The sequence below is a fragment of the Sparassis crispa genome (assembly GCF_003851025.1).
Source record: "Sparassis crispa DNA, contig_000002F, whole genome shotgun sequence".
Taxonomy (NCBI): Eukaryota; Fungi; Basidiomycota; class Agaricomycetes; order Polyporales; family Sparassidaceae; genus Sparassis; species Sparassis crispa.
The window spans coordinates 813208-833556 of NW_020939749.1; the positions used below are offsets into that span (position 1 = coordinate 813208).

Below are 20349 nucleotides of genomic sequence, written 5' to 3' on the forward strand. Positions count from 1 at the left end.
GTAGTTCAACACCAATAGATAGAATGAGATAGAGAATGCTCAATGGTCTTCCGGCGACCCATGACTAGATGGTACCCACACGACATCGCTGTACTTGTCGTTGTCACCCTCCCCGTTCGGCGCATCACTATCCTCTCCCTCGCTACTGAGCGCCGCCCAGTCACCCTCGACCCGCTCCGCCAACGCTGCAATCTTGGCACCGCGCTTGCGCAGGAACGAGATCACCTCAAGCGCAGGCCGCCAGCCGGTGGGCTCGACGGGGACCTCGAGGCCCTCTGGCGTCTCGGTGCCTGCAGCACGGCTCTCGTCGACCTCCCCGCCGAACGCGCGTGCGAGGTGCGCGGAGGCACAGACGCGCTTGCCGGCGGCCTGCGGCCCCACGAGCTGGGCGAAGAGCGAGGCCAGCGCTTTAGCGGCTTCTCCCCGTGCGCGGAGGACGTGCCTGACGAGGCGGCGTGTGGGTGGACGGCGAGCCTTCTTGGATGCAGGCTTGGAGGTCGATGGGCTGCTCGGTTGCTCGGGGGGAAGGGTCGCAGGACTGGACTTGGTCCTGATCTTCGAGCGGTCAATCCAGGGGTTCTCAGGCGGAATCCGGGGGGTTGCGTATTGGGCCAGTACGGAGAGGGAGACATCCCACTTCTTGGGTGCCCAGACTCCGACGAGGACGCGCCATGCGGCGACGAGGCGTTTTGCGCTGATGGGCTGTCAGTCTTCCGCAGCGAGACGGGGGCAAATGAATACTCACCGTTGGTAAGTATCTGTCATGTGAGAGAGAGATCGTGCTCGCGTTATCGTCACTTACACGCCATGATGAGAGACTTACCGTTGATTAATCTATTGTGATACATAGCAAATAGATATACCACCGTAACAGCAATGACTGCGCCAATCGGCGTGAACCGCAAGATTGCCCAGAGGAAGAAGAAAGCAGCGGGGTACATCATCAGTAGGAACAGTAAGCCGAAGACGACTTTATTCTGCGCCTGCGTCTCTTCCTCATCCTCTGCAAGGCGCGCACCGAAACGGGCGATGGCGTACGCGGGCGCGTGCACAATGAGTGGGACGAGGAAAAGCGGAAGACGTACAAGCAATGCGACCGAGTCGCGGATGAGGAGCGTCAGAGTGAACAATCGGCTCGGGAGCGGAGTAGGGTTGTTTGGGTCCAGCGATTTGGGGAGAGGCAATGACGTGAGCACAGAATTAGTGAGATGTGTTGTCTGGAGCAGGGAGTAGTACGCGAGCAGATATCGCTTGATTGCATTAATGTTCGGGACAAGATCGGGTGTGGCAAACAGGTCTACCAGCCTAGGACACGTTAAGTACCAGCCAAAAAAACATAGCGGGTGCATACGTCTGTGATATTGTCACGAACTCGTCCAGGTTGATTGACTTCTCATCGTCCCATAGGAGATCTCTCGCCATGCGCGCGACATACAGTGTGTCCCTGTAGGATGTTAACTATGCATCCACGAGAGGAACGAACGACCGACCAGTCAGATGCGTTAACCGTCGCTTCGACCAACTGGTTCTCAATGGCGGCACTTAGTCGCTTAACAGCTGCCCGAGGAGCACCCTTCTCAGCGGACACAAACTGCTCTAGGTACGGTTCCATCGTGATAGGAGGACCAAATCTGTGCCGATTCCAGTTAAACAGCAACAGATTGTATGTCAACAGATACGTACTCCATAATAACCTATTGAGACAGACATACGTGAGTCACACGATACACTGAGTAAGTAAGACGCCCACCTGGCTACGATACTTGGTCTTGTTCGTGTACACAATCGCAGCAGTGTTGATCACAACGCGCTCCGCACCCGGTTGTACCTTATCAGGGTGCTCTTGGGCCCACTTAGTGTACTCTAATGCTGCCCATGCAGCGCCGTCTTTAACCTGCATGATCCTGGGTTCGGTGTAAGATGTTCCTTCTGGGAACAAGGCCACAGCAGAGCCACACGCAAGCGCGTCGAAAGTACCGTGGAAGAGCTTGCGGCGGTCATGCGCCTTACGGTCGACTGGAATGTTGCCGGCAGATGTCAGGGCATACTTTACTGCAGGGTTCTTGAACAAAGTCGCTGGTGCCACCAATCTGTTAGTCAAAGGCCCAGAAATACACTATATAATGCTCACATTTCGCCCAATAATGAAGGATACGCTTAAACGGAAACACTGATGCTGTGGCCCAAGTGCGATGAGTGTCGGGTGCGTCGGGGTTAAAGCGTATGTGCTCACACAACACAGCAGGGTCCAACATCATATTATGATGGGTAGCCGTCCTGATCAAATCCAAATACGTGAGCGTTGCAATCTGTGCGAGCAATGCAAGATGCACGTACACAATGATGGGTCCGTCCAGAGGAACATGTTCGCCACCAATGACATGGATCTCGGAGAAGAAAGAGACGACAGCCCAGCTGGCGATCTGCCTGAAAAATCGGTGTAGAACATATGCGTCCTGCATTTCGCTGGATAGAGATGATGGTAAGGGACAGGGGGAGCGTCCCTCACTGCAGCCTGAAGTGGCGGCCTTGGACGTTTGCGACCGCTTAATAGCCGCCCGAGAGGTCCTTGGTGTGCACGTGCCAGGCACGTGCTCCCTTTGGGCGCCAATACGCTTAGAGAGCTCTATCAACGCTTGAAACAACTCGGTCGGGTCTTTTGGCGGTGTACTCACCATGCATACCATATACGCGCGCATCAACAACCTCTCTGCGCTGCTGTCGTCGTGCCTTATGGTTCTGCTTGGTGCAGTAGCTGTATCGTCCTTGCTTTTCACAGTAAACCCCACAGCAGAAGTCGTCGTCGCATCGGTACAAGTGTCAGTACTCAGTTGCTATGCGATCTAGATTCTCACTTCCTTTGTACCAGTGTCCCTGGTAACGCTCGACGGTATGCGAAAAAGCATCAAGAGTTCGCCTTTGTTAACTTCAATGTTACTGCGGGTGCGTAGTCCGGTCTTTTCGGCGGTATGCAGTCGCATACTCACAGCAACCAGATTTGACGCCTTTGTTTAACTGGAATACGAAGCAATTGTTCATGTATGTCAGCGCTGAGTATACCAACAAGCAGGGGGTGAGTCAATCCGTGCAGCTGTGCTTGTTTGCCCTATGGACGTTTGTCGAAACTGGACAATTGTTCGAGAAAAATCGTTGGGTTCAACAACTTGTTGAGAAAAGCGTCCTTGATCTTTTCCGAAATTCTTTGCGGCAGTGTCGTCTTGCGAACAGAGTGTTCTTTCGATGAATGATGCTGAACGAGATGGGCGTCGTCGCGTCTAGTTCCGTACTCCCCTGACAATTTCGCCGCACTGATCAGTCGCAGTTCGAAGAGACATCGATGGGTTCTCTTGCAGGCAAACTGCACTGCTCCAGTTCACGGAATGGAACCTCCTTATGGTGCCGAAATGTTCTTGATCCTTAGGATAGCCGAATGGTTCTCCCTGCATCACGCAAAGCACGAGTTGGGCATGATAGTGGCTATCTTCCGCGCGCGACGAGTGCCTTTAACATTTTATACGTTAGCTTGCGCAACACCCCCTCCTCATGTTCAGATGCTCAAGCCCTCTGCTAACTCTCCATGTCTATCATGCTGACAATTCACCGCCTGCAGGTGGCAAACGAAGTTGTCATCTGGGATCGCATAGTGCGTCGCAAGGAGGACGCGCACATCGCGATTGCAGGCCGCAACAAGTACATTTTTCGGGAGATGAGCACGTCGTTCAGGTGTGTGTTCGTTAAGATCTGTCTTCTCTTGCATGTTTTTTTTCCGGTATGGTACCGCTTGGATATGGAGTTGGTGGCTTGGGGGTGCCACATTGATTGTCGTGAGCAAGTGCTGCGTGCTTCCTAACCTGACATGTCCAGAACGTGTCACGGCTTCTCGTCATCTGTGTGTGTATTCTACCGTATAGATCGCGCAGCCATGCACCCAATGAATGCCTTTGTATTTTTCTATCTTGGCATCTAGCTGCTCCGGCCTTTTCCCTCTGTACACCCATTTATGGTGAACGCTGTAGCCGCTGATGCACTGATTGCAACTTTCGTTGGATAAAATTTCTACCATACGCATAACCGCTCACTGACCGTCCTGCTTCCGCAATTTAGGAATGTCCCGCCAGCAAATTACACGCTGAAGTACAACATTATGCCGTACGTCGGTCTGTTGACCTACGGTGAGGCAGGACGGACACTGGAGCCCGTCGCCTTTCCTGAGCAGCACCAGCTATCCTGACGGCTGGAGGGTACGGTTATACCCTGGCCTCTGTCATCGATTACACGCGTTTACCAATACCAGTAATAGGGATCGTCGGAGGTGCGATTTGCTTGTGGTCTCCTGCATTTCCTGATAAGTTATTGCGCGAAAATCGAGATGAGATAGACTTATCGTCTGCACCTTGTCTGCCGTATGTTGCAGTGCGGTCGCCCGAACATCTTCAAGCTTCAACGGCCAAGTTTGATCTGGGGTCGATCTACCCCCCACACTGCAGTCGCTTGCAGATTTTCTACCGACGGAGATTCCAAAATTAGGCGACGAGTAAGAATACACGGGGCACAACACGCCGGGGTCCAGTTGAACCTGGTCTGAATTCGATAGAGCCCGCGCAGATCTTCATGCGCTGTGCCCGAGGTTGGCATGCGGTGGCGTCGCGTGATGTACAGGCGTGATTTTGGGTTCTGGGCTATGCGGTATAGTTATGTGCGCTTCTTTACCATCCCGGGCCTCACATGCTGACTGTGGTCAGTAGCTCTGGAGTTTCATATGTGGCGCAGACTTCGCTCGCACGCGTCATCTGAATGCAGCACCCGGACAACTGGCTGCTGGTTGGTGCTTCCTGCCTTTTCTGGAATATAGAAGTATGGCTATCTCCTGGAGCAAATCAGACAAGCTCAGTTGAAATTCTACCAATCGGACGAGCCAGCGTGAGTCCATCGCTATCATCGCGGCGATAACGCCCCCCCGGGCCATCCATAGCATCGCCAGTCGCTTGTTTTATATGGCTAAAAATGTTTACACGCCGATGTGGATAGCAAAAGACAGAAGTATGGTGGATTCGGGCCACAGAACGCGAGTGCGCTAGATTCCATGGTTCTGCCAGCTGTCTCCCAGGGCCGCGCTGTTGGCGTTCATGTTCGCCGCGGTGATTATCTTTCCCCCGCCACACTCAGCACTCAGCGAGCTCGGAAGGTTGTCACGATGGTGGAGCATGGCTGCATGAGCCCGAGCGACGATCATGGTTCTGCAGTCTCAGCTCGCGAGGCAGTGAGTTGGAGATGAGATACACGAGTCCCGAAAATCGGGCAGGGTACCTGACGGACACCTGCGTACTGGCTCGGCCAACGTACTCACCACACGGTTGTCACACCCACAGCGCACAGCTAATGTAGCCGCACTTCTTGCGCAAGCCCACATTAACCTCCAGTCAAAGACGCTTGTCGCTACTGTCCGACATTCATACTTGGAGGGAACCATGGGGGTTGCATCGAGGGTGCATTCTGTATTAACTGCCAGCGCCGACCTTGTAATTTTTCAGGTCCCCCTCTTGGCGGTTGAATCCTGTGGCGGGCTTCTCCACGCAAGACTCCTACCCGATTGTCCGAAATTTCCAGATTGAATATATCCCTTACGTTGGGACACTGCAGTGTTCTTCGTTCAAGGTTTGCAGGTTTATTCATCTTCGGATCGTGTGCACACTTCGCTGAGCCCCAATCCGGCCTACGACGGCTTGGACCTGACCAAATCCGTATCTGTTTTGACAGCGATTGCAAATCTAAGCGTCCGACGCGAACAGAAGTGGACCACCTCCTTGATTTTGCCGGACCTCTTCGTCATTTGTGTCTCTGTAAGTTTGACCCCATCGCTTCTTGTGGTCTCATGGGAACGTGCTTTCCTAGCATTCTCGGAAGATAGCGAAGCGGATTGACGGGTTGGCAGTTCGCACCTTGCGCGGGGATAATTCTCTTGAGAAACCCCCGGAACCAGAGTTTCTCAACTGGGTCTGACAGTCTGGCCGGGCCGAGTGACGCCTACATCCTGATCGCCGGATACTGGTATGGCTTTCCCGAGGACTAGGATATGTATGGGCGTACAAGTGGCGATTGCGTCTGACAACCCTTGAAAGGCGTTCACGGAGTCTCAAGTCTTTGTTCGGAAGCTCCTTTGCAATGCCGAAGGTCATCTGCGCTCATACGGTTTGAAGAGACACAGTCACAAACGGTCGACTTATTACCTTGACGAGCTTCAACGACATAGTAGCACGCGCTGCGGCGCCTGAGAGTCCCCTGCAGACGACGGCAAGGCCAGTAACATTCACCTCGTCGCTCTTCATCAGTACGGTCAGTAAGACACCGACCTCGCCGACACCCTGCCCGACATCTGTCAACCGGCCGGAAGAGCAGAAGCCCACCAAGATTTCGTGAGTGGTTTCCCGCCAAACCCCGGGTTTCTCTCTCCTTTCGAGTTTCTCGATAGAATCATCCCCTTGCACGGTGACTCGAATAGAAGAAGCCTTATTGGAATGCCGCCATAGAGATGGAGAATTCGGGCTTCTTCAACCCTGCTCGACGATGGCTATCCTGACGCAACGATGCAGCCTTTACAGCAGCTATTCAGAAGTTAATGCGGTCGCAAGGAGGTTCCCGGTGTGCAGTCCACTCTGATTTGGTCAACGGTGTGTCTTCTAGCTCTGTGCGCTGAATGTGAGCGTGATACCTTCGACACACCATGTCAGACTGTGTGCAGAACAGAGCGGCTGAGAGCCTCACTCCGGCGGAATCCTTCTGTTCCATAACTACCCCAACAGAAGCCGTCAGTCCGACGGTGATCAACGCCCGACAGGACTTGGTAGGCTCAGGCATTCAAGCCAACCCCAAATCGCGTGTGCGCCGCTCACCGATGCTCATCATCCAGCCTTCGACATTGACTGCTCAGCGCTCAGCGGGAGCCGACGCGCATCCATGCATCCTGAGCAGGTCACTACACGTGTGGATCTATCTATCAAACAAGGTATTTGCACACAGCCATATGTGCAGAGTTGGGACTTTACGCAGCTAAGGCTCGCCATGTTCTTTTCCCAGCTAAATGAAATGCATTCGAGGCAACGTGCGAGCCTGATTTCGACAGCATTCCATTTGGAGAAATGTTCTCCATCCTCTCAGCCTAGTAGATAAAACTAAAGGTAAGCGTCGACGACTCGACGATACGCGACGATATGGTTGTTTGAAATAACCAAGTACGGTAACCGTTGACGCTTTCAGGCATACCATCATTGTTCCTGGGATTTTTACCTGTCACCATACGAACTAACGCCAGCAGCACGAGTCGTAAGTCAAAGCCAGTACCGTTTTGGCTTGCTATGCTGATCGAACAGACTCCCGTTATGTGGACCGAAAGTCCCTTCTCAAGGTCGGCGGGATACTTTCTGCGTAGTTCGCATCCGGCCGCATCGAGGCTACGCCAGCAACAGGGCAAACAACCTCTCGCTCGGTCGATCGTGATGGGCGAGGCTGACTGGAATGTAGAATTTGTCTTAACCTCGCAGGGGTGACTCGCCGATATGCACGCGCCGGGTCGAACACACTTGGAAGTCGAACCGACATTGCGGTGCCATCGTATCTGTGGTGCGGCTCGCGGCACGGATGGAGCAAGGTGCAAAAGCTAGCACTCCTTCATGCGATGCGATAGTCGCGATACCATAGCTGCATGGTCATCAGAGTTTAATCAAATACAATCGCCAGGAGATGAACGAAAGCCATGTGCGTGCAACGCGCCTGGCCATTATTGGAAGAAGAACAAGGAGTGCACATCGCCATTTGCGCGTCAGACATTTTCCGGACTGAAACTACGTGTTGTGTTTGTATTCGGAACCCAGAAGCTGTCCAGAAACGTGTCAAGGTGTTTTTTCAGCGGCAAGACCACGCTCTGCCGGTGAGATTGGGCTCTGGGATTGGCTGGCCTCGAGGCAATGGGAAGTCCATAAGGGTATTGCCGAGCGCATGGTACTGCGCCCAGAATAATCGCTATGACAAAAGGTTTCCAACACAGAGAACAAGTGCGTCCCTCACAATAGACAATACGGCTGATACTGTCGACCAGATATCGTCAGATTATCGTAGATGACGGTGATGGAATGCGTGCTATGCCAGGATTGACACGAGATACGGGGGAGGTTAGGCTTCTGATTAACGTGAGTCTTGAATTTAGGTTGGTGTCGCGGGCGTTGTCCTAGAATACGGACTTCCCGTGGGCGATATCAAGATATAGTAGCCATCAGATGACTGCCGGTGCTTGGCCGGCACGCCAGCATTTAGACAAGTTCGCGACCCTTTGTCGCTTCGGAGTTGTTGACGACGTCTCCCATTTATTAAGCTTTGTCTCTTCATGGAAACCTATAAATTCAAGGGATGCGTCCGACCAGTGCCCACTGTTCCTTTAACCTCCAACTCCTCACTGTGGTCCACTCCATCCACGTAACCTACTAACCTGCCTTTTTAGCATCATGTCCCAACACTCACTTCCGCTCTCCGCTACAGACGTAGAGTCTGACCCGGAGTTCCTTCCTACTCCAGTGGACGTGCCGTACGACGACAGAACCTACCCATACCAGATTGCAGGACACCAGTTCTGCCACAGTTCCGACCAGGCGGCCTCTGGCGGGTCTCCCGCCAGTTGCAGCCCTTCCCATAACGTCGCACATTCCGACTTCTATCAGGAAGGCAGCTTACCTTTCTTCGATCAGGTTCGTGATTACTGGTTCATCCATTCGCCTCCCGCGTTCGCTCAGTCTGCTGTTCTATAGCAGGCATGCTGCGGCCGCGTCGATCCAAATGGTGCCGATTCATTAAAGTGGACGAAGCACGGCTATGAAAATTTCTTGCCTGGGCACAACGGCATCTGGCCACACCGGCAGGAATACCAGGAGGGCAGCCTGTCGCCGCAGCAACTATCTCCCGACGAGCACTACCATGAACTGCAGCCTTCGTACATATCTGCTAGCGAGACTCCTCAGGGCCAGCAAACGGTGGGCGGGCATTCTCCTGCTACCGTTTCTGGTTCCACGCGAGCGTTTCGAGACCGCGTGCTCAATTCGAACTACAGCGAATCTTCTCGCACCTCGTTCTATCCATCAACATCCGCAGTCTCCGACTCGGAGATCTTCCCTGATTCTTTGAGTTCTCCCGTTGAAACAAGCACCTTCTTCAGCGTTCCCGTAAACGCACAGCTTCCTGGAGAAGCATACACGCAGTACTACCCGGTAAGTAACCGTGAATACTTTTTATTCTTATCGACGTCGTTCTGACCTCATCATCCAGGGTTCTGGTCTCTCACACTCGTCACAACATGCCAGCTCGTCTGCTTGTCCTGACGTACGCGGCGACATCTCTTCTGGCTACCCGAACCCGAACCCGCAAGATCGGAGTCATGTCCCTGCTTTTTCGCAACCCGAGCTTCTCATGGGACACACGCAGTATGACGACAACCTAGGTGTGTAGTAAGGATGAACGACTGCCTGAAAATCCGGCCTCACACTTTTACGTCAGATCACAGCGCGAACAAGGATTCTGCTGACCGCTGGGCGGCCAGTGAGTATGACCACCACTACCCATACCCCCAATCGGACGCGAACTATCTCGCTCTCGCATCTGTTCAGTCCCAATCTCAGCCAATCTCTCAGCCACCCCAGCAGCGGCGACATTATGCCGTCGCACTGCACAACTCTCCGCCCTGTCCCTACTCTTATCCTCGCTTCACTGAGACAGAATATCCATTCACTTCGCACATCCACGCGCCTCAGCCGCATCCGTGGCCCACGCTCCGACCTCCAGCGGTGGGGGGGAATCATTCGCTCGCTATTCATGGTTCCATGCACTCCGGCGTCTCCTCTGCCCCGACAGTGACGCACTCGCCACCCCTCGTAGAGGATAACCCGAAGAGGCCGCTCACCTTGGCGTGTCTTTTCTGTCGCAAGCGCAAGATCGCTTGTGGAAGTCCACCCCCGGGGAAGAAGGATCGGACATGCAAGTGCGTTCTCCTTGCGATGCTGGTTATACCTGCTTGCTTCGATCGCTGACCTCTTGCTATTTTACTTTAGTCAGTGTGCTCGGCGCAACCTCAAGTGTGTCTATCCCGACGTGTCGCGTAGGGGCATGCGGCCGAAACTGCTCTACGACAAGGACTCTATCCCGGTAGTACCACCGCTCCTGCCCGTAGTCTGATTCAGTCTGCTTCGCATGTCAAACAACGTACCCATCCCGTCGATGATACCCCACATATTTCATCTCCCGTTAACATATTTATCTATCTGCAGTCATCATGTCGCGGCGTCTTTGCGGTTAGCTGTTAGCTGTTATCTGTAATCTGTAGCGTTTGTCGTAGGATGTGACGATGCAATAGAGCTTGTTATTATAATTATGAGATATCTATGGACGTGAATCTGATCTAGAGTAGAATCGGGTTCACAGCTCTTCTGCCGACAAATTCAGTCCGTCGGAGCTCTCGAGGGCGGCTACTACAACTCAATCGAATCGATGCACTGTGGTACATAACTCTGCAGTTCCAGTAATTCACACCGTCTACCTGTCATACCACGTACTTCGAACACTGGGAACCTGGGGTTCGTACGTAACCCTATGTATCTCATTCCCTCATAGAGGTTGACCGCGTTTCTTGGCACTTCTTCTTCTCTTACTCTCCGTTACTTTGTAGGTCATTCATCCCAGTTGTCTCGTCATAGTATTACGACTGACAGTCGTCAATGATGGTGCCTATGTTTCTTCAAGTTCTGTAATGAGGCCTCTCTCCGCCAATGGCCTATATGCGGCTCTATATAGACGACAGGATGAGAGATATCATTGGGCTCTGATTCTTGCGGATAGCCCTACCTCTGGCTCTAAGATACATGTCACCAACATACCGGATCCCACGAAGTGGCATTACGAGAACGAACTGTTCGATGTGCACACTGAATGGAAGCCGTTGACCATCATGGCGAGGATAGGTGAGCCGCCGGGCCATGCCTCTTCTGCATTATTGAGCCGGTTCGACCCCTTTGAAGGGACTGTTCCCACCACGATCTCTCGAGACGCACTGGACGGTCTTTTACGCACCATCATCATGGAAACGCCTCAATGTGATTCCCCTCACCCTTTCACATGCAGAATTTGGTTCCGCGAAGCCATCAGACTACTAGCGATGAACGACGGGCACGAAGGAGTTGTGCATTGTCGCTCAGTGAATGCTCTGGAGAAAGAATTGATAGAACTGGCAGACGAGCACTCTACCTTGGTTGCCCTAGGAAGGCCATGGAAGCTTTATGAGAACGTTGAAAGTTCATACTAGATACATTACACATATGAGGGATTTGTCTTCCAACGATGATTCTGCTGTGCACGCTCGCGGGAGCATGCCAAAATTATCGTGTCAAGACCAACTCATATCGTGTACGAAGTCGAAAACACACCCTAAGCGGGGCTCTGTACATCTGTCCGGGAAGAGGTCCACATCTACTAGTGGATCCTCAGGCTATAAAATACACAAGTCCAAACATAAAACATTACCCGCTCAGATACTCAGCACAGGCGGGACGAACGAAAAACAGCGAAGACGATGTACGCCGAAGAATAGCGAAGGGCCTACACCGACATACAAACCTGGAGAAATGGACTCGAGCGCCCAGCACTCGACGAATAACATCAATGCCGCGCGGAAGAGACGAGGCGGATGCCACCATGACGAGTGCCCGCCGCCTCCTCCTCATCCTCTGACTCGGACCACAGACTCCGGCTTTGCTCGCGGTCGTCGTCGACCTGCCCGGGTGGATATCGACGCCCGTGCTGCGAGCGCCCCCACAGGTGTAGCGGGCGGGTCTGGTGCACGGGCTCAGGGTCCGCGCCGTCGTCGACGGGTGATCGCGCGAAAGATGCTACGCTAGCTGTAGACGGCGAGTTCTCGAAGGGGTCGAAGGGAGGTGGAGGCTGGTAGGCGCCGGCGTAGCTGCCGAGCGCAGGTGGCGCGGTGCGCGGTTCCAGCTCGGACTCCTCGCTGAAATCGTCGGTGGTGTGCGACTGCAAGTTTGGCAGGGTCAGCACTTGGACGTCTGGCGAGGACTTCGCATCAGTCTACGAAGTACAAAGTGAATTGATTAATGGGTCATGGATGATGGGTAAGCAGTACAAGCCACGCACATCATACGAGGGCGTGCCGGTGTTGTGCGAGGCACGGCGGATCTCGTGCGTCGCAGTGTTATCGCCAAGGCCTGGTGTGTGGTATTGATGCACGACATCCTGACTATCGAACTTGACCACGTTCTGTTTCCGTGAACTCGGGAGGGGCGATGTCGTGCCCGCTACAGACAAGAAGTCCGAGTCCGCGTCAGACACCGCAACCTCCGGTAGGGCCGAGGGCATCGGCGGGTCCCACAACTGGTGGCGCTTCAAGCCCGCAAGCGAGTCTTGCCCGTAGCTCATGTGCGAGGGCAGCGCGGGTAGCGGCGGCATCGCGCTGTACCGCGAATGGATTGAGCTCACCGTGCCACTCGACATACTCATCCGGCGTGCACTGCGGGCGCGGATGATGCTGCCCACCATGCCAAACCCGCCGCGCAGCGCGTCGATACCTGGGTCCTCGATAGCAGAGAGATCCTTCTCGTCGATGCCCGCAGTGTTGTTCTTGGCCGCTTGGAGGAGCATCGTGGAGCGCCGGTCGAGCTGCTTGATCTGCGTCGGATCAATTTTCGAGAGCTGGAGGATCGTAATCCCGAAGCAGATTACTAAGAAGCCAAGGACGAGCGTGATGATCTGGGATACGGGGGCTTTCAGGCCCTGGAAGAGCACGATCGTCGTGAGCATGGAGAAGAAGGTGACTGCGGGCGGAATCAGCTCGGAGCAGCTACGGAAGCCGAACTACTTACATATCACATAATATGTCGGGGTGACTGCATGGAGGAATCAGTCAGACAAAGCCAATTACATCAAGACGGGTGGCAACATACCCATCGCTGTGAATTCCAATGATGGTAAGTTTGAGCAACGTGCTGCGCAGTATCAGACATACCTGTGTTAAAGAGCGCCAGCGCCACGTTCAGGTAATATACTTCGGTGACTAACGAAATGGTCAACAGGACCTCCAATATACACCACAGCTAAAACTTACTTAATGTTACAGCAACAAAGACCATCAGGAAATAGATGAACCAATGTTTGAACTATGGCGTCATCAGCTTTTGGTAAACGGTCATTGTTACACCGACGCACCTGGTTGTCGCCCATCACACTAGTCACGATAGCCGAACCAAGTCCGGTAGTGACGCTGACGCTGATACCGCCGATCATACTGCACACCATGATGTACCATATCATGCTCTTCTTGCCGTAGCTGCGGCCGATGGATGTGATAAGCAGAGCGAACAACGTCATCGGAGAATATTGATTGGAACGGACCGTGGGGCAAAGAAGAATACAATGACAATCGCGGAGACAATGAGGACGGAGCCGTAGGCTAGGAAGCCAGGCGCGAGAAATAGTTTCTGAAATTGTGTGATTTGGCCAACAGACGGTTCTTGAGGACCTGCACGTCGGGTTAATATACCCGTCTCGCAGAAAGACGCATCTGAATTACCATTGAGAGCGATGATAATTGAGCCCAGCTAATCATTGAACTGTGAGCCAGCAGACAGTGTGAAGAGATGGAACACGTACAATACATAGAGCGCAGCCTAGCCAGCCGAAGAAGCTCAGCTTTTCCTTCAGGAATATTGAGGAGAGTATTGCGCTGATAACGACCGAGAGCGCCCCCATAGGCGTCTGTACTCGCAGTCAGGAGGATCTACAGGTACTAAGGGCATAGTACGCACTACAACAATCGCCTCTACAAAGGCGTATGCTGCGGAAGGTCAGGTAGTTAGATTGGCAGAAACGAGATAGGGTGCACCGCCCATACCGACAAAATTGCAAATTTCGCCAAAGATCATCACTATGAACGTTCGTTAGCACTTGCTCGACCAGACACACGTCGCCACATACTTGTCATGCCTACCCACCACAGTGGCTAACCGGAGGTTAGTATAGGACTTGGTAGGAACAAACGAGCAGACGCACCGACTTCAAATATGCCACCCCCTCACCAGCTACCCTGCCCTTCTGTGATTGGAGAAGCCCCTTCTTCTTGAAGACGAAACTTGAACCGATGAGAGTACCGCTGAATATTGCGAGAATAATGCCAACGATCTAGTCATCATGTTCTGTGAGCACAAGCAAGTTGACGTGGCTAACAACACACCTTGAGGCTTCCGGGCACAGTGAAAGAGGCGGCGGAGGACGTAGCGGACGCCGCAGAGGAGGTTGCCGACGTTGCGGCGGAGGTTGTGGAGGCCATTGTCGTGAAGCTAGTCGTTACGGGAGATATTACCCAGACCTGCGGGGGCTTCTATTGCAATGTGTACAAGACAACCTGTCTGGAACCGAGGGTCAGTTGGCGTAATTATTCCGCTCAGCTCGTTACGCACCTGAAATTCGCTCTCCTTTCCCAGAAAATGAGAGAAGCTGGAAGGAAAATATGGACCAACTCCTGAGTCCACGCAAAGGATTGTTTAGGTCCTGAGAGTAAGAAGGAGAGAAGTGGGAAGCATTTAGCGATGCAGAGACGCAAAAAGAGGGAGACTCAGTATGGGGACGGTACACTGCCATAGGGACGCTTTGCCGGCCGTTGCCGTTACTGACACACCTCCCACCTGTCATGATCATCTCAATCCTATCCACTCACAATTTTTGTTCTCCAGAGGTATCATCGTACTTAAATGATATAGTCTCAAGTCCATCCTCCAGACACGGACAGATCGTTGTAACCTATTGGAGACGTGATCTGTGGTGACAGCGACATGAAACCCGACCGACTAATCTTACCGTGACTCGTATCTCGTTTTCCCCATGTGAAGATCGGAGCTCTGCTTAAAGCTATGTGTCTGCGTCTTGGAGCACCGTTGACAACAAAAACTACCAGCCCTACCCTATCTTACAGTGCCCTCTTTTGCTTTGTCTTTACTCCAGCGGGCTAGATTTGTGAGCTCGAAGGCACCTTGTCCAGCGCCAGGTCGAAGGTGTATGTCTTCACGCCATTCTCCACCGTTCTTTTTCTTGTTTCATCCACTCGTATTTCTCACCTACGGAGCCAAATGCAACGCTGATTCCCGGGTCCACTCTTGCCAGCAATTGACTCGAAGCTCGCGATGTGGGTAGTCGCCATCATTCGTTTGAACTTGAATGGGCGTCTTGCCGTCGTATCTTTAAGAGAAAACCTCTGTAGAGAATGGCATCCTAGAGCTGCTTTCTACGTCTCACGCAGAGAGAAAAACTCTTGCCTCGTGAATCAAGAAGGTTTGACCCCCATCGCACTATCCGCCATGCGAATATTTTGACTCGAGTAGAGTCACTTCGGAACCTACAGGCTGAAGGACAAGTTCTGCTATTCGACCCGGAAACAGTACTCCAACTTGCATGGATAAGTATGATGCCCTCCGGATGTTTGAACCTGGTTCATCCATGTACGTCAGCTCTCCCTGATAATTCTGAGCTACGTCCACGACATGACAGAAACACAGCAGATGCTGGACGCGGGTATCTGTGACTGAAGGTGCATGTTCCTCAACTTTTATCAATCCATGAATTGCTGAGTTGTCTACATCTGGAGCTAGCTCCGGCGATGCCTCTTGGTGCTATGGTTTGGTCAGCACCTGTGAATCGAATTTCTCTCTCGTATATTGTCCTCCTCGTTCTACTTCCAATTGAACCGGACGTCGGACGGCGCTTCTGTCCCCTCGTGAGGCCGGTGCACATCACCGAGGTCGATATATTAAATTGAGGCAAAATATCGCACATTTGGGCTGTGCTGGGCGAGGTGAATTTCTTTAACCAATGGAACGATTGGTCAGCGTTTCATCTCATCCTCACGTTTTCTGACAAGTGCTGTATTTTTGGCGACAGGCATTGTAGGAGGCATTGATTGGCTGTGCGCGATCTACACATCAATCATAGCATTCCCCGACACATTTTCGAATAGCATCTGTGAATCTTGCATGAACAGGGTTCACACCAGCGCAGCGACATACACCATCAACCTCTTGCTCGCGTTCTTGAACGCCTCTGTCTCAGCAATGGGAGACACTCCGCAGTCGAATGCATAGTGTAGAGCAAATAGCGCACACACCTCCAAGGAGTTCCATCCGACTAAGACATACGCCTTACCATCGTGCGAGTCTACGAATACCCACATGCCATCTGTAGAGCCCGGATCCGCGTGTACCATCGCTAACATCTTGTCTACAGCTGCTCCAAACTGCGCTCTATCTGCGTCGGCTTTCAGGACCATTCCGCCCTGGGATGACCATCATTTCCTGCCAACGGAAATGTAAACAGAATGCACCATCTCAGTCACAGGCGCGTGGGTTATCGCTTGCGAGAACTTCTTTAAGGGCATCAAGTATGATGTGGGCGGAGCAGTAGTGATCTGCCCAATCTTCTGCGGGAAGTCACCGTATGCCTCTGGCCAGACAAAATCCTTGGGTAGGAATCCTTGACCGAAGTCTACATGCCTAGTAAGTAAGAACGCACATATCGGCAAAGAGTGCTACATGAACGCACGCAGAACCCAAAAGAGCTGCATCTAGTCTTCGACGCAGAGGCCGTACGACTGGTGGACGAGCCCTGCTCGTACGCCGTTGCGCAGCTCGCGATGCAGCTCTGACCTCGCAATGTAGGCGTCAGTCACCTGCATGCGCATGAGCTCGACGACGGTTTGCTCGGACATCTTCGCTGCTTTCGCTGTACTGCGAGTTATCTGTGTGGAGGCGGTGTGTGATGGTAATGCTGTGGAGGGCATTCAGTTATTCTCGCTATGCACCCCGAGTACTCTTATTCATATATTACCGAGTTTCGAGAACATGAATTGGTCATGCTGCCAAGTGCTGGCTGCTTTCTTTGGGTGGTCACTATCATATGCATGTGTTGAGATATCCTCCCTGTGTGAACCCATGTGTGAAGAGAGCATTGTCATGTAGTTTCATGCCGTGCACTGCGGAGAACCTGAGTAATTAAGCCCCCGAGATAACGATCCTACGGCGATCGAATCTGATTAGATAACTCCTACGCACGTTTCAGCATCAACCTCTCAACCTCACACTATGATCATCTTAGATGAAGCCAGGCGCAAGGCTAACGGCCTTGGCGTGGCGGTAATTATCACAGAACTGTTCTTACAGACTGCGTTGAAACCCTCACATGGCCTCTAATTTCCTCAGATTGAGGTCCGTCGCGAGTACGCTGAAGGGTGGTTTCAGATAGGCTGCAGCGCACAGGCATTTCTCCTCGGACCATGAAAACTACCACAATGCGCCGTTTAGAGCGGCGTACATCATCGTCGAGCCCAACGTGACGGGATGCTTTCAGTATGACCAGGTATTCGGGAAGGTGAATAAGAGAGCGAAAGCTTTGCTGCCTGGTCTGCCGACGAAAACGGACGAATCGAACACACCCGGCTTGCAGTGATGTGCCACCTCACCAAAATTAATCTTCTGGTAGAGCAGTGAAGTATTGTCTCGTGAAGGTCTCGCGAGCCACTGCAGCTCTTCGACAAGTTTCTGGAATCTGCCATAATAATTAATCACTGACAAGTTAGGAGGTGCCATTGGACGCTCAAAGCCGTTGTTATTTCACCTTGATCCAACTGGTGAGTTTCTGGCTTTGCCGAATGCCGACCCTAGCCAGAACAGCAACTGCGCAACCTCTGCGCATGCGCCCATTAGCGCCTGAAGGCAGGCCAGCCATCCAATCATATCGCTCAAGTTACAGAAGATGCTATGTGGCATTTGCCTAGACCACATATTGCCACCGGTTCCTTGCCCCGCAAGGGCTTGCGTTCTCACATACGTAGCGCTGATCGATCCGAGGCATCACTGCGGAAGGAGTGTGCAGAGGGCGGCATGGCATGCTCACGCAGCACGCTGGTCCAGTCGCTGGCCGGTTTGCGGTCTCGCTGTCGTCTTGGCATTTAACAAAAGGACATATAAAAGGAAAGTCCGGTATTTGTACCTCTCTTCTCCGCTGCTAGATAGTGCAGGTACGATGCGCGCATTTCTTGTTCTGTTGTCAGGGCTTTTCTGCACTGGTGCGACTTGGGCGCAGACCCTGGGCAGCAGGGTAAGTCTGCATATCGACTGGACTCTGATATCACCATGCCCACAAATATCTGGCTGGTCAGGCTGCCAACCCAGATTTCACGGGGGATATAGCTTGCACAGATGTTATGTGCATCTCAGCTCTTGTCAATGGGTCGACCGTTCAATGTCAGTGAAGACAATGAAATTATTCCGATCTCGTGTGGCATTGATGTACCTCTTCGTCAGACGTTTTGCAGACAACGAACGCGGCGCCGTTGGGTTATATGGCCATGTCCGTTCTTTTTGCTTATTTCCTGATCAGCACTCACATATTGGCAACCATTTTCAGTGGTCTCGGAACCGTCATGGCCAAGAGCCCAATGGTCGTAATGTGGTCGAACTCGGATGGAACCATCACGCTCTCCCAGCGCGAATCCTCATCTCATGCCATGCCGACGGTAGTCGCCAATCCACCCTTTACTGCGACATCAGACCCGAACCTGAGCTCTCTGAGTGGCTCAAACGAGAAGTTCGCGTACACGATGCCTGTATGTCTTCACCCGGCAAACACTCCTTGCCCATTGACTATACACTCTCTAGCTGAACAGTTCCGCCACGACCCAAAAGATCATCTACGCCTTCGGCACTGAGAACCCAGGCTCCTCCTCCGCTTCTGCATCCATCGCCCAGCACATTTTCGCGAGCACCCTCCAGCTGAACCTAGCCCAGCCCGTCAGCGCCGCGTCCCTTGCGAACTTCACGGACCCTGTCACCAACTCCCCCAGTGGTGGCACGGTCACACTCGGGTTACTACCATTCGAGAAGCTGATCGTTGCGCACGGGATCATTTGCGTGATTGGGTTCCTCGTACTCCTCCCCGCGGGTGCACTGCTCGCGCGGTATTTTAGGACGTTCACCACCAAGTGGTTCAAGGCTCATTGGATCGTGCAGTTTGCCTTCGGTAAGCCTCCTCCATCTCGCTCCATTATCGCGAAGCAATGTCCTTCATCACGAATTGTACTTGCAGGCGGAGTGATTATCCTGGTCGGTTGGGGCCTTGGCATCGCCGCAGTCCAGCAGTCTTTCTCGGGGCACTTCAGCGACGACCACAAGAAATGGGGCCTTGCGCTCTTCGTCCTCTATATTCTGCAGATCGTCCTGGGCGCAGTTATACATTACTGGAAGCCTGGCTTCTTTCTCCTCGGCGGGCGCAGGCCGATCCAGAATTATTTCCATGCGGTGTTTGGGCTTGTAATTATTGGGCTTTCATTTTACCAGGTTCGTCCCTCCCTTGAGATGCGGGATTCTTGCAGAATATGACTGTGTATCTCGTACTTTCAGGTGCGCACGGGATATCGCGACGAGTGGGAAATTTCCACTGGCCGAGGGATATCTAATGCTGCAAACATCGTGTGGTACATCTGGATCGTGGTGCGTTCTGACGAAAACAAGGATGTACTACGCGCTCATACAATCTCTTATAAGCTGCTCCCCGTACTCTACCTCGCAGGCCTCGCGCTCCTTCCTCGGCAGTTTAAGCAGGAGCGCGTGACAAAACCCGATCCTTCTGCCTCCTATATGGACCTGGGCGCAGTGCCGATGACCAAGAGGAACGAGGATTATAGAATAGTGGAGCAACCGCGGCTGGGGGGTGAGGGATATGGGGACGACGAGCCAGTCGGTCAGTGGTCGAGGTGAGCCACGGACACCTTCAGCAATTGGGACTATATTCGCCGTATTGTATTATATATCATACCAGATGGACGTAGTCTACTTACTACGCACAAGTGCCTATCCCGAAAAACCTTACTTAGTACGACCCATTTTCATGCGTCTAACTTATGACTCTTAGTAGAGCGCGAATTACTTCATCGCAAGGAACCGAGCCCTTCAACAACTTACTATATCATAGGGGTTTGCATCGAACCTGCCGAGACCAAGATGCTTGCACCAGGACAAAAAGAGTACATAAGGCTAGGACCCCCGCGAATCAACTAAGAGCTCCGATCCCGGCGATGACATTTCTCGGGGGTGGCCAACCACCCATTTTCGGGGGTATGTGGGGCATGCGGAACAAAATTTTTGCTTCCTGCACAAAGCTTTTGTGACCCAAATTACGAAAGCTTTCCGCCCAAACCACCACATACGGCTAAATTTTAGGCCCATCCTCCGGAACCTGAGAGATCCGCCAGCCAACCTCAGTTTT

The 20349-nt window shown here is 52.7% G+C and overlaps 8 protein-coding genes across 8 annotated transcripts; 5 read left to right on the forward strand and 3 right to left on the reverse strand.

The window, feature by feature from the left end:
* Positions 1-39: 39 nt before the first annotated feature.
* Positions 40-2462, reverse strand: SCP_0302330 (glycerol-3-phosphate-acyltransferase; the record flags this gene model as incomplete). Its single annotated transcript, XM_027755630.1, has 10 exons — positions 40-694; positions 746-758; positions 824-1305; positions 1352-1444; positions 1491-1631; positions 1684-1694; positions 1751-2076; positions 2132-2176; positions 2234-2277; positions 2338-2462. 10 exons carry the CDS (start codon positions 2460-2462, stop codon positions 40-42), a joined length of 1935 nt encoding a protein of 644 aa, XP_027611431.1.
* Positions 2463-2676: 214 nt separating this feature from the next.
* Positions 2677-4231, forward strand: SCP_0302340 (Microsomal signal peptidase subunit 3; the record flags this gene model as incomplete). The annotated part of the gene is made up of 5 exons (XM_027755631.1): positions 2677-2819; positions 2870-2943; positions 2997-3073; positions 3611-3723; positions 4105-4231. 5 exons carry the CDS (start codon positions 2677-2679, stop codon positions 4229-4231), a joined length of 534 nt encoding a protein of 177 aa, XP_027611432.1.
* A 2385-nt stretch (positions 4232-6616) lies between these two features.
* Positions 6617-7167, forward strand: SCP_0302350 (hypothetical protein; the record flags this gene model as incomplete). Its single annotated transcript, XM_027755632.1, has 4 exons — positions 6617-6668; positions 6729-6841; positions 6908-7003; positions 7075-7167. The coding sequence occupies 4 exons, from the start codon at positions 6617-6619 to the stop codon at positions 7165-7167; spliced, it is 354 nt and encodes a 117-aa protein (XP_027611433.1).
* A 1328-nt stretch (positions 7168-8495) lies between these two features.
* SCP_0302360 (hypothetical protein) lies at positions 8496-10212 on the forward strand (the record flags this gene model as incomplete). The annotated part of the gene is made up of 5 exons (XM_027755633.1): positions 8496-8735; positions 8796-9251; positions 9310-9481; positions 9538-10018; positions 10089-10212. 5 exons carry the CDS (start codon positions 8496-8498, stop codon positions 10210-10212), a joined length of 1473 nt encoding a protein of 490 aa, XP_027611434.1.
* A 1476-nt stretch (positions 10213-11688) lies between these two features.
* On the reverse strand, positions 11689-14368 carry SCP_0302370 (predicted protein; the record flags this gene model as incomplete). The annotated part of the gene is made up of 15 exons (XM_027755634.1): positions 11689-12114; positions 12181-12857; positions 12906-12929; positions 12987-12992; positions 13049-13096; positions 13148-13199; positions 13249-13369; positions 13435-13561; positions 13613-13640; positions 13693-13797; positions 13848-13876; positions 13934-13966; positions 14017-14041; positions 14092-14220; positions 14273-14368. The coding sequence occupies 15 exons, from the start codon at positions 14366-14368 to the stop codon at positions 11689-11691; spliced, it is 1926 nt and encodes a 641-aa protein (XP_027611435.1).
* Positions 14369-15486: 1118 nt separating this feature from the next.
* Positions 15487-15850, forward strand: SCP_0302380 (hypothetical protein; the record flags this gene model as incomplete). Its single annotated transcript, XM_027755635.1, has 3 exons — positions 15487-15533; positions 15591-15622; positions 15684-15850. The coding sequence occupies 3 exons, from the start codon at positions 15487-15489 to the stop codon at positions 15848-15850; spliced, it is 246 nt and encodes an 81-aa protein (XP_027611436.1).
* A 225-nt stretch (positions 15851-16075) lies between these two features.
* Positions 16076-16795, reverse strand: SCP_0302390 (predicted protein; the record flags this gene model as incomplete). The annotated part of the gene is made up of 3 exons (XM_027755636.1): positions 16076-16363; positions 16412-16580; positions 16677-16795. The coding sequence occupies 3 exons, from the start codon at positions 16793-16795 to the stop codon at positions 16076-16078; spliced, it is 576 nt and encodes a 191-aa protein (XP_027611437.1).
* A 1313-nt stretch (positions 16796-18108) lies between these two features.
* On the forward strand, positions 18109-19841 carry SCP_0302400 (hypothetical protein; the record flags this gene model as incomplete). Its single annotated transcript, XM_027755637.1, has 8 exons — positions 18109-18183; positions 18245-18329; positions 18390-18435; positions 18493-18691; positions 18744-19104; positions 19171-19421; positions 19485-19574; positions 19629-19841. The coding sequence occupies 8 exons, from the start codon at positions 18109-18111 to the stop codon at positions 19839-19841; spliced, it is 1320 nt and encodes a 439-aa protein (XP_027611438.1).
* Positions 19842-20349: the final 508 nt, after the last annotated feature.